A 13,539-nucleotide genomic window follows, 5' to 3' on the forward strand; every position below is an offset into this window, starting at 1 on the left:
ATAAGCCGCTACTTTTTTCCCCTCATTTTGAATCCTGCGGCTTGTAGTGCAGTGCGGCTTACTTGTTGATTTATTTGGGTTAATAGGTAACATTTTCTTTGACAGTGGCGTCATAAGATTGCCATAAGATCGTCATAATTGTGACATGACACTATAATGAGTATTTATGAATTATGTCACTAGCTCCATTTATGTCCGGCTCGGATCTTGACATCCATTCAGAACTGAGATAATTTTCAGGATGACACAAAATGAAATTTGTCATAAGTATTCATTAATGTTCATGGCAGTGTCATGTCATAATTATGATGGTCTTATTGCACCACTGTCAAATGAAGTGTTACCAAATACCATAACTAGCAATTAATGAAACAACTGGAACAGTAACTGAAGAAATAATTAGCACAGAACGAGTTTGATGGTTTTTTACATCTGTAGAGCTACAAGGCATTTTAGGAGGCATGTTGGACGATAACAGTGTTGATAGCAGTTGGCAGCAAGGTTGACTGTCTCCCCCAAGGGAGCAGTGATGGGCAAATGAAGCTTCTTGAAGCAATGAAGCTTTGCAACCAATTGGTTTAAAGCTTCAGGGTGGTTCATTTGATCTTATGATGCCGCTGTCAAATATAGCGTTACCGGTTAATATATTTTCGCTTAAATATCCCATAATACAGTGAGGACAGCTGAGGCTTTTAGTCCAGTGCAGCTTATCTTTGAACAAATTCTGTTTTCATGTCAAATTTGGTGGGTCGCGGCTTATACTCAGGTGTGTTTTATAGTCCAAAAATTACGGTAACTGACAAATTGACAAGTAATTGATGATCAAATCAATCAAAAACTATTTGGATAGTGGGTTAATTTTTCAGAAACATTGTTGACCTAAAAATTGTACCTACCCCTTTTTTGATACATATGTATAAATATTTTATTGTATTTACACTTTTTAATTTAAAAAGCAAAATAGAGGAATTACTGTTCTTCTTTTTAAAAAACAATATTTTTTGTTATTTCATTTATTTTAATTAAAAAGATAAATAATTTAAATATTTTATTTTTTACTTCATCATTTTTAGTAAAAAACAGAAAAGGGAAAAATAAGTTAATTTGGTCTCTTTTTAAATTTAAGGCAAATATCGCTATGTTCTGTAGTCCTAGATCTTTCATTGAGGATTACATAAATTCCATTTAGTTTTCATTCACAGAAATGGCGTGGCGAGCCGGATCTTGCCCCCTAGCCTCTAGTCTTGCACCTGTACCTTAAAGAATGTTCGTAGTTTGCATTATTTTTGACAGCTTACAATTTTCCACTGAAAAAAATGCTGAAATAAAATGAGAAGAGGAAGAAGACAGTGGCTGGATCGCAATGGGTCCATGACATAGAACAAGAAATGTTGGGGTTGGGCTTGGAGTGAGGGCAAATCAAACGGATTGTGAGGTGACAAAAGCCCAATGAGAATGTGCTGACAGAGTGAGTGAAGAAGTCAGGGTGAGAGAAGACCTCAGCTAATGCCGAGACACAGAAAAAGAAAGCCTCTGACTTTTGACTGTTAAAAAGAAAAAAAAAAAAATCTGCTCACGCTGCAAGCGAGTGTTATGAAAAAAAAAAATACTTGTTTCCGCTGAGGACATTCAAGAGCACAGCATTTGCATTTTCTTTATTACTGCTGTAGTTTGACTAAAGGTAAAGGAGGGCTTGAATTAAAAGATAAAAATAAAGAGCAGATATTGAAATATTGAGGTTATGGCAGAGAGAAGTGTGTGTGTGTGTGTAAGTGTCATGCAGTGACTTTTTCATTTATTTATATTTTCCTAAAGATCAGAACAAATATGACCAGCCTTGCCTGAGGCGGCGGGCAGGTGGCTGTGGTCACTCTTGATTGAATATGTGTGTGCTTGTAAAAAAGATGGCCGTGTGTGAGTTCAGTGTCAGGTCCCTTGAAAAAAACTATTTTCTTTTCCCGCTTTTGGAGACCTTTTATGTAGTGCATTGATTTATGTAGATTTTACGACTCAATCATATTGCAAAACCTTTAAACTGTACATCCATATTTTTAACATCTAAAAATCTGCTGAAAATAAGTTGTAATTTCGAATCTAGGAAGCTCACCCCAAAATAAAATCGAGCCAATGTGGGACGAGTAGAGCACTTAGTCTGAGCTCTCGTCACAATGTTATCACTTCTTTATGGATGGGTTGCAACCAGATGCTATACACGCACACTCACATACACGTTGGCATGCACATACACTTAGTGGGGGAGACACTACAGGCCCGATTTAGCCGCAAGCTTCCCATGAGGAAGCACCAGACGCCACCGGTTGTCTGGCGCTTCTCTCCTCCCGAATTTCTTCATCTTCTCTTGTCTTTCTATCATCACTGTGCGCTCTTTTCCCTTCTTTCTTTATCACTCTTCCAATCTTAATGGCAGTTTTCCTCAATAAGATAGTTTATTAATGACATTATCAGGGGAAAATGCTTAAAAGATTTAATTTTTCTGGGGAGAAAATCTATTGGATGAATTTAGTGTTATTCTTTCAAAAACATTTTAGGCCCAAAAGGTCAAATATAGGCCCAATACTGCCCATCATACTTTCTTTCAGGTTTACAACCAGATATGTCCAATTATTTTTCATCAGTTCCTATGGATGAGCGGTAAACAAAACATGTAAGTGCATCAGATCAATATATTCTATACTATTGACCACAATCTGTCTGTCTGGTTATATTTGGAGACTGACTCTCACGGTCATGTTTTCAAAGTGATTATTCAAGAAAAGGCCTTAAAATTGCTAAAAATATTATATGATATCAGTGAGAAGTAATTGCTTCTACTGCCAGGCGTCGCCATTGCTCCTAGAACTAACCGGTCCCCATTGATTGAAAGAAAGAAAAAGAAAATATTTTTAAAAATAAGTGACTAGTACAGAAAGAAATGGCCTTAACTACAACTACCAAGGGTGGATTAGTTGATACAAATCCCTTTTGTATCCAGAGAAGGGTCATCTGACCCAAATCAGCATATTTTTTGTAAGCATTAAGGCCCTCATTAGTCATTCCCATTCACACTCGCAAAACCACATGGTTGGATTGCTCCAATTAGCATTTTGAATGTTTGCAGGGCAGGGGTGCCTTGGCTTTGTCGGACAGTGGACCGCTCAGGCAGGCACTCGGGCGGACAACCTTTTTGCATCTTCCAAAAGCTTCAGTTTGCCTACAATATGTACTGTATACTGAAGCGTGTGTTTGCTGTGACAAAACAGCTGTTTGATCTGCTGTGGAAAGTTATTTGGTCATTGTGTGCTTCAACATACTAAACTGTGAACCTTTACAACTGAATGTTGGACTTGTCAAGACAAAGTAAAGGTGCTTGATGGGATTCGTCCTAGATGTTCTAACACTCAATTTTCTAAAATGTAGACAGTCTGGTTTAGCTACAGTTCTAGATGCTAGTCGTAGTTTCATGCCACATGGCCCTCTCACCATTTTTAAACTAACCCAGGAGTTAACAAGTCTGGATTTGCAAATATTCAAGATGCTAATTGCAGCTATCCAGAGTGACCAACCCCCCCCCCCCCCCCCCTTCACATCTAGGCTGCTTGATTGCTTGTTTGAGTGGTCTTTTGTCTGACAAAGCCAAACAGTCAGTTTGTTATCGGGGTCATTTGACGCCTTTTTGGTATTTCTTTATAACAAAAGAAAAAAACAAAAATAAACACGGGACTTCCAGTGTTAAATTGATGAAAATCACAAAATATTTTATCGGTGGCCAAGAAAAATCTAAACTGTAGCTATGGAGTATGCTTTTTCTTCAGCCACAAATTGTGTCAGTGCTTTTCAGACAAGTGCCAGTCATGTTATCTAACTCACAGGTGCCTGGGCTGAAAGATCATTTGCATGTGGTGGAAATGATCGTTTGCATGTGGTGAAAATGCTGCGGCCGATGGGGCGGGACGAAGCGCAGGGGGGTAGGTGCGCTAATGTTTTAAGATAAGACTAAATTATATTAAGGAAAAAACAATTAGCCATTCAAAAAAAAAAATGAAATGAAATGAAATGAATGAAATGAAAAAATAGCAGGAGCACCACAAAGGAAAAATCATGGCGCACAGGATGCTGGATAAGGAGTATTTTATGTGTCTCAATAGGGAAATTCCAAAATCCTGTCATTATTGCAGTATCTACAGATGTTTGAATTTGGTCATTGATATGGTTACAACCTCAAAATATCATATATTAGTACCTGAAATTGAGGATTCCTTGTGCTTTATTTTCAAGCTTTCTACCAAATATTATTCCTGGCTTGATAAAAAGTTAACAGGTAGCAGCCAGGATCGAACTGGAGCGTTATGACACATACCACCATCTGCATATGGGCAAAAAAACACACACTCTCAGAAAGTGTCATACACAGGCTGTGGCATTCCAACCAATCTCCCTCATTAGGTCTTGGGGAGCATGGCCAAAGTTGGCACGCGCTGCACTGTGTGCGTGTGTGTGTGTGTGTGTGTGCGCGTGAGGCCACATGCCAAGGTTTATATGAGCGGCGCGTGGTCTGGTGTCCCTGCTAGCGGACCATCTGAATCCAGCTGGCCGTTTACGACTTGATAGAGATGGAGGCTTTGGTCCCGGCCCGGACATGTTGTGTCTCTTTAAAGCAGGACGTGTGTGACGTGCCGTCATCAAAGTTGCACTGTTGTCAATAGGAGCATATGCACAGTACACATGCACCAACGGCTCTTGCCAAAACCTTTCATGTTCAATTGTCTGATGTGCGTTTTGTAATTCGCATCACGACACTTTATTTCTGATGCGCCTTGCCAGTCTTTTTAGGTCCAAATGCGCATAAAGTGCGTTTAAAAGGGAGCAAATCAAACCTCTAACACAGACTCCCTAGGTGATCGTTTAGCCCTCGTCTGCTTCATTATTTTCAGCCAATCTTTTACCTGCAATTACACCCCCCACTTTCGCAACGCGCAAATGCTCTTCTCTAAGCCCCGCCCCTGCGACCTTTCGGGCTTCAGCTGACGCATCATTATGACCTCATTAAAAATGGACAGACAGTCATTGCCAGAGGGGAAGTTCTCATAATAAAGTCAGGCTTTTTAATTGCCTCGCTCCAGAAATTAGCTGCTACATATCGGTGGGTGGGTGTCCCCATGTTCCTTTGCTCACTGCCTTCCTCTTCTTGTTTACTCCTTTTACCTCCTCCACTTTAAAAGGGAATGGATGCATTTGGAATTTGAATGGTACTGCCGTTTCAGACCATATGTTAATAGCTAAGGTCATTGACGGTGTAGTGGGTCACACGCCTGACTTCGTGCAAGCAGATTCATTTCTCACTTAGAGATGGTGTGAATATGAGTGTAAATGGTTGCCTGTCTCTTTATGTGGCCTGGAATTGACCTGCTGACCAGTTTGGTTTGTAGTCTGCCTTTTCCCAAAGTCAGCTGGAACTTTGACCCTAATGGTGATGAGTCACATTGACCAATTTTTCCCACCCAAAATTGAGGTAAAATTCAAGTTAAAAAAAAAAAAAAAAAAAAAAAAACCACAACAGTCATTCATCAATATTTTTTATAGACGACCATAGGCTCATTTTTTGATATCAATAACGCTCATAATTTTTATTCATCGACATTTTTTCACATTTGCTGGATAAAATCAGCTCATAATGATTTAGGGGCAGTTTACATGGCACTCTGCGACACAAAGACGCAATGACTGTGCTGCGGAGTGGCCTTGCGTTTGTATGGTGTCGGCGAAGACGGAAGGCAAAGACGGAAACCTTGGAATCCTGCCTCCAAAGTAAAAGAATTCGATTGCAGGTTGAGGGGGGCTTTCTCCGCAGGCATAACAAAAGCTCCCGCGGCGCGGGACGGCGCCGATAACGTCAGCACTCGTACACGTCACATAGCACCGCTGCGCACGCCCTACTAAACATTAAAAACAACAAATACGGCGGAATGTCGGCTTTAGTTGACTGTTTTTATAATATTTTCAATTTCAATATGTTGATTGTTTCCAATTTTGTGCCTTTTTAAACAAAAAAAAATGCCATTGCTTGGAGTGGGCGGGCATGTTGTCTTCCGGGCTGAGCAGGTCAAAGTGCATCATTCGCTGTCGCCTTGTAAATCTGCACTGCCCCTTAGGGCCTGGCATAATTACTACATCATTTTCATGCGGAATTTTGACATTGTTCGAATGGAGACGGAACCATATAGATGCAAACATGAAATTTTTCGTCTTCTCGAAGAGTCACCATGTAAACTGCCCCTTAGAATTACTAAAATGGGTACATTTGCCACTTCAGTGGTGCGGGAAGTGGGGTGCTGAGGGTGCTGCAGCACCCACTGGTGACGGACAGAAAAAAAGTGTTTTGATATTCGTTGTTGTTGTTGTTAAAAATAAATCAATAAACAAAACATTAAAGCATTAGTATAATATAACTTTGGGGATTAAATATAAATGTTGAAATAACATGGTCATCACCTGACACATTGCTTGCTACCGGGTCACGTTGTATAAGGCGCTATTGGAACTGAAATGTTAACTGTTGACAGGAGGCATTAACATGGCGCAGAAACGAATTAGCGATTTTTTTCTTGACAAAAACAGCGAGATTATCTAAAATTCAACCCTATGTCGAAAATAGTCCCCAGCGAGGAAAAGTTAGCTGCAGGTTTAGACTTCAAGGAGAACTTCAAAAAGGTAGGACACGCTTCCATTGTAGCCATATTATTTTTTGTTGTTGCGGTTGAGCTGCCACCGTGCAGAGTGCTGTTGGATATTTGTGAGCAATTTATTTGATTGTTGTGAAAAATGGGTGTTAAACTGAGGCTTATTTGAACTTTTGGTTTTCAAATGTGTTCATGTGTCATTGCGCTGTCTAGCCGCGGGGATTTGCATTATATTACACAGGCATTTTTATTTCCAATATAAAAACTACAACACACACTGTAGGTGAAATAGAACACTGTCTTTGTAGTAGCCTAGTAATAGTAGTAGCTAAACTAACGGCTGTTTTTGGATGGAGAAAAACAAAATAAGGTCCTCAGCAATGAAATGTCAATTTAAAGGAATCACTATGGTATGCCAGATCACATATAAAACTGTCACGTAATTGCTGTTAGGTGTTTTTAGTAGTCGTCTGCAGATTAAATTAAAAACAAATAAAATTGTAATTCATTCATTCATTCATTTTCCAAACCGCTGATCACCGCGAAAATTCAGCAAAGACAAAGGGCTAAACTCACTTTGTTTAAAAACTATTCATCTCCTCCTATTCTGCCTTAGGCCGGAAAATATAAATAAAAAAAAAACATCAATGAACTATGTTGTTATGTAGAGTGGGGCCCTGTGTATTAAATTCACACCCACCAATATAAATGGGATGGCGGTGGTCTGTCAGGTTGATGTATACTGTATATATGTAGGCCTAGTTGCGTGTGTGTATGTGTGTGTGTGTGTGTGTGTGAATGATGTATGTGCAGCCACTAAAGGTAGCTATTTGTTTTCCTCTTTGCGAACACATGCAAACACAATACGATGAAAGCATTTAATAATGAATTGTAAACCTTTCAAGTTGGGTTTCTCACATCTCAGACAAATATATATTGTGGCCCAAGTAAACACTCAAACAAGTAGAAGCCGCCTATGATAAACAAGCCTATACATGTGTATTGGTCTAATACACGTGCATGAGAGCTGACTTAAGGGACACAACAGGAGATGAAACATGGCTTCTGCCAATGTCAGATTGACTGGGAGAACAAACGCTACGGTAGCAGCTTGTTGGGAGGGAATAGAGCGTGGAGGAACTAAAGAAGAGATGAGTTGGCATTTATAGCGAAGGGAAAGGTTTTGTTGCACTCCTGGGAAAAAATATAGTTTCTTCTGCTTATTTACAACACCATCTACAAGCTGTTTGCTAAGGTTTTGTACTTATTCATGGGTGCAGTATATCATGTCAAAGAGCCAATACGAAAAGCTGTATCAGAAAATTGCCAGAGAGGTATGCATTTAACAATGTTTATTATTCTGTTTGCAGTTTGCAGTGCATTGCATCATCCGGAAAGGTATTTTGAATGTTTGCTTGCCTTGTTTTGCTAAATAACACGGCAAAATGCCACTTATTTCACTGTGTTCTACACAGTGACAATTAAATCTCTTTGAATCCTTTTTACCAATTCTGAATATTATGAATCCTTCTATTATAAGCCATTTAATGACCCATTCCTTAAATAAGTGTATACTGTATTTTTCGGACTATAAGTCGCAGCTTTTTTCATAGTTTGGCTGGGGGTGCGACTCTCTGGAGCGACTTATGTGTGAAATTATCAACACATTATTATATCATTTCACATGTTATTTTGGTGTTTTGGAGTGACACTGATGGTATGCTATAGTTATTTGTATTTTTATTTTAAATTGCCTTTCAAGATGTCATATCTGTTCTATATGTTGGATTTTATCAAGTAAATTTCCCCCCCAAAATGTGACTTATACTCCGGTGCGACTTATATGTTTTTTTTTTCTCCTCTTCATTGCACATTTTTGGGCTGGTGCGACTTATACTCAGGTGCGACTTATAGTCCCAAAAATACTGTACTGGATTTTTGGACTATAAATAACACTTTTTTCAATAGTCTGGCTGGCTCTGAAACCTATATCCAGGTGCGACTACTATACATATTTTTTCCCCTTTGACAGCAACAAAAGTATTATGTTGTGTTGTTTAGGCTCCGAAAAATATGGTACCCTTCTTCCTCTGGCCAACACACACCCTCCCACCAAATTTGACGCCTGTGCGAGTCAAAGTCTCTAAATAAATCAGGAGAAAGTCAAGACACTATCTTGTTAATTATAGTGTGATGTCAGTGTCAATCAAGGAAGCATTATCGTTTACTTTCATCATTGAAGCTAATATCTAATGAAGTGTCCGTTAATCTTACATCACCCCGCCGGGATGGAAGGGAGCGCAAATGTAGAGGTGAGTGGATGGATGAAGTGGTAGCGCAAGCATGAGGGCGTGGAGAAGACAAGAATGGATGGCGAGGAAGCTGCCGTGCGTCGGGCCGAGCCACACTCCCTGACCAGGCCGGGGAGAGGGAGGGCGGCGGGCAGCATCCAGGTCTCCCATCAATTACAACCTTGACCCTCCTTCTCCCTCTGCTTTCTCTCACACACACTTTCTACTTCATTCGGCCAACCTGCTCCCCCACAATGCCTCTCATCCTCCCCCGACCCCTCTACTCAGTGCCTATAAATCAATCTCTTCTCCCAAGTCTCCTCCATCCCTCCCTTCTAGGCCGTTATTCCTGTTTCTTGGACTTTCTCTATCGGTCGTCCGCTCCTTCCTTGCGTGGCAGAAAGTGCGGTGGGAGTGGAAAGGTCAGAGGTGGGAAGACCAAAGGCAGAGTAAGAGCCAGCGCCACCAGGGGAGTGTGAAAAAGAGAAATGAGTGTATTTAATCAAAGTGGTGCGACGGCAGTCATATCAGTTGTTCTTTTTCAGCACTGCTGGAGCAACTAATGTTACCTCATTTAGGCATAAAAGTGTAGTGTACATATTTTTATATGTGTGTGGGCAAAGTGAGTGCAATACAGGAAAACGTTCATGACAGCAGCGAAAAGGAAAATTAATCTATTGTTTTACAATGACCACAACTCAGAATTGTCGTAAAAGATTGCATCCAAAACAGATTCATTGTAGCCAGGGTTTCCCCCACATGTGAGAAGGATTGTGGCGCACTGCCACACCAAAATAAAAGCTGCCACGCCTTGCAAATGAGAGGCCTTTCAAACTAGCGGCAGCCTAGTGTGAAGGGTCCAGCGGCAACCCATTCATTGTGTATTTTGGATCGGACTCTTCGGCGAAAGTGAGCAGTGGACGTCAGTCTTGGACGGAACGGCAAGTTTGAATGAATTTGCGACGAGAGGCGGGGCCCAAAATAGAGCCTTGTTCTATTTTCAGAGTGCTGCCGCACTTACGTCAACAACATATCCAATAGCAGAGGGGCAGGCGTACTTATGTCTGTGCGATCAGGCTGTTTCGGCAGAGTATATACGCAATCACGGCTGACGAAACCTTGATAAGTGTGCTTTTTTTTTTTTTAAGTTTCGTGACCTCTGGGACACTCAAAAAATGACTCTCATACCTCTCCTTGCTATGCTAAATGTTACCTCGATGTGCGTTTGTGTGGAAATCTAGTTCATGAACAACAACAAAAAAATTATTCACCTTCTCACCGAAACTAGTAAAACTCTTTACACGGCTATTACAATTTCCCCCTACTCCTTGAAATAGGAAACATTGCTGTTTTCTTGTGCAACAATGAAAAATAAACACATTGGTGCTTTGGACTATAGTAAATATGCTTCCTGCTTTTCACTTCCTGACACCTTCTATGTCAGGCTACGTGGCTCCTCCCGTTTTGCGCTTGCCGTGGACCGTTCTTCACACTGGGCTGATGCTAGTGTGAAAAGGCCTTTGAGTATTAAAGATACATTGTAATTTAATAATTTGTATAATTTAACAGTACGTCTAAATGAATATATATAACTCATTATTTATGCACTATTTATCAGAAGTCATCTTAAATGAACGTCAAATACAAATTGTTCCTTTACATGCTTTATTTTGAAAATCAATTGGTTCTCCTGTTGCAAGCTTGTGCCTGACTACTTTGGCGCGGAGTTGGAAATCGGGAGAAAAATCCACAAAAAGGTATTTCAAGTTAATGAATGTAATTCTGGTTTAAGCCTGTTAAAATGACCTGAATATTGACATTGCCATAACGTTTAAGTTCTGTATGGCGTGTGTTTAACCCAAATCGTCGCATCCTAGCATAGCATTTGTTCGTTGTTCGCTGATGTCGCTGGTTGTAATTTAAGTTGAGTATTTAGAAAAGATTTAAGTTGTCAACAGACGAGGGTCCATTAACAGAAGGACTATTATTGTGGTGGTAATGTAGTACATATTACGGCTAGGGCTGTCAAACGATTAAAATTTTTAATCGAGTTAATCACAGTTTAAAAATTAATTAATCGTAATTAATCACAATTCAAACCATCTCTAAAATATGCCATATTTTTCTGTAAATTATTGTTGGAATGGAAAGATAAGAGATAAGACGGAACATTCAACATACAATACATAAGTTTTTTATTTGTTTGTTTATTTTTTTTTTCATTTATTATAACAATAAATCCACTAGATGGCATTAAAATTATTAACATTCTTTCTATTAAAGGGATCCACGGATAGAAAGACTTGTAGTTCTTAAAAGATAAATTTGAGTACAAGTTATAGTAAATTTATATTAAAACCCCTCTGAATGTTTTCGTTTTAATAAAATTTGTAACATTTTCAATCAAAAAATAAACTAATAGTTGCCATTGTTGACGTCGCCGAGTGGGACCTCACATGTTCTTCCACAGTGACTTTAACAACATAAGGTAGTGACAAATACACCACAAGGTGTCCATGGCGAGTTTTACATTAATTAGAGATCTAGTCAAGGCAAAGTCTGAGTAAGTTTTATGTGTATTTTGCATAGCTATTTTGATTGGGAATGTCAGTTCTCTTTGCATTGAGCGCTTTTGTTTTTGTGAACATTATTTTTTTTGAGAGATGGGAATATTATTTTTTTTTGTGCTTTCACTAAATGCTATTGTAGTGACTTAACTGTTCCGCCCAAATGCATGATGGGAAGTTGGGCAACCATGACTGTCAGTGGTGGCTGCAAATGGTATACAGTATGTCTTGCATTGTGTTCAATTAAGCGTGTCAAGAAAAAGATTGTCTCCTGTAAGAGTATTATTTTTGTTGTGCTTTCACTATATGATACTAAACTGTTCCGCTCAAATGCATGATGGGAAGTTGGGCAACCATGACTGTGAGTAGTGGCTGCAAATGGTACTTATATTTGTTGGGAAAGAGTTGCCAAAGCTTAAGCCAGTAAAGGCGCGGTCCAATGAACACCTGTGTCCACTCGCATTTCTCTGCCTTTTCGCTCTCAGTGTGCTTAAACGGCGTCATTGTAAACGTTTTGAGGCAACGCATGAACGGGCCATTCCGTGCATGCGTTAATTGCGTCAAATATTTTAACGTGATTAATTAAAAAAAAAAAAAAAATTACCGCCCATTAATGCGATAAATTTGACAGCACTAATTACGGCCAAATAAAAGAAAAAAGAAAGACTACAAGACGTAAGTCGTACTATTGCTATGAGAAAAAAAAGAAAAAGAAAGACTAGGAGACAAAAGTTGCACTATTGATATGAGAAAAAAAGTCGTATTGCATGGGGTAATGTAGCTGTAATCAGCTACGCATTTTACGTACACGTAGCTGAGAGCTACGACATTAACCAGACAAATGAAATATTTCATATAGATCTTTGTTATTGTTCTTCTTGGGAAAAAAAATGTGAAAAAAAATATCATTTGTCATGATATGAAGCAATTTCGCCGCGGCACGACATGGTGACACTGTCCGACGACAATGCACCTCACCACCACAGCCTATAAATACAACCTCAAGACTGAAAAAGAAGCAAAATTAGACGCGCAATTTCCTACGAAATTCTTGTGCTAACTCATTGATCCTAGCCATGCACCAGTCGCTTCTGCTTATTCTGTAATTAAATACAGCGTCATTCGCCATGACTACGACTGTAATGTTTACGCTCACAGCTAACGGAGAAAGATTAGGAAGAGACCTTTTCCCTTACCCTCCCTCAGCATGCCCACAGTCAGACACTTCATGAAGCGGCAGGCCTGGCACGACTTGCGTCTTCTCTTGGTGATTTCACACTCGTTGGTGGCTGGACAGCTGTACTCAATGTTACCTTTGGGAGGAAGCATAAAGGGGAGGGTTTAATTTGGGAAATTTCGTGAGGACATGCTAAGAGCAGGCACACATAAAGAAAAAAGCTAGTATGAAGAACAATCTTACTTACTGCTTGAAGTGTATTGTGTTATATACTTGTTTGAAGAAGAAATCTAGTTACAGAGCTGTCTTTTACACTGGAGTATCTGTGTATATCACACAGACACTTTTAGGGGCAGGTGTCAAAGTAAAGTTGCGTGAGCGGCTGAAGACCACTCATTAACAGTGGCTAAGAGCGGAGGATAAGAATATTAGCTGGTGTAAGTCTGTTAAATGAAAAACCTTGGCCGCTAACACAAACACCTGAGACGTCTAAGAGGCTAACACTGCACACATTTTAGTGGTTCTTACTTTCGTGGGTTCAGAGCACCTCCCCTTCAAAACAAAAAAAGCCACATATATACTCATTTTAGTGTGAGGAAAAATTAAAATTAATATTTTACAAGGACAATTTTGCAACGAGCAAAGTAAAGCTGTTGTAGTCATGTCATAATACCTTAGGCTAGTCATGTACTTTACACAATTTTCTTGTGGCTAAATGTGGAACGAATTACTAGTATAGTACATCCAAAAGCCTAAGAAAAAAAACCCTGAAATTTCTTCGTGTTCTTCCAGAAGTACATTGCCCTAGTAGCAGAGTAATCTCAAGT

General features: G+C 39.6%; 1 protein-coding gene across 10 annotated transcripts in view; it reads right to left on the reverse strand.

Annotated features, from left to right (window-relative positions):
- Positions 1–13,539, reverse strand: part of esrrga (estrogen-related receptor gamma a) — a 261,249-nt gene that overhangs the window by 77,632 nt on the left and 170,078 nt on the right. For 8 of the 10 annotated variants that reach the window (XR_009066278.1, XM_057851949.1, XM_057851920.1 and 5 more), the window contains one exon: positions 12,720–12,848. Coding sequence is in view for 9 of the 10 variants with exons in the window: in XM_057851949.1 (XP_057707932.1) it covers positions 12,720–12,848 (129 nt within the window). In the remaining variant the exon portion in view is untranslated. The remainder of the gene's footprint in view (positions 1–12,719; positions 12,849–13,539) is intronic. The other 2 variants (XM_057851911.1, XM_057851894.1) reach the window with 1 other exon arrangement.

The sequence above is a fragment of the Corythoichthys intestinalis genome, chromosome 1, assembly GCF_030265065.1.
Source record: "Corythoichthys intestinalis isolate RoL2023-P3 chromosome 1, ASM3026506v1, whole genome shotgun sequence".
Taxonomy (NCBI): domain Eukaryota; kingdom Metazoa; phylum Chordata; class Actinopteri; order Syngnathiformes; family Syngnathidae; genus Corythoichthys; species Corythoichthys intestinalis.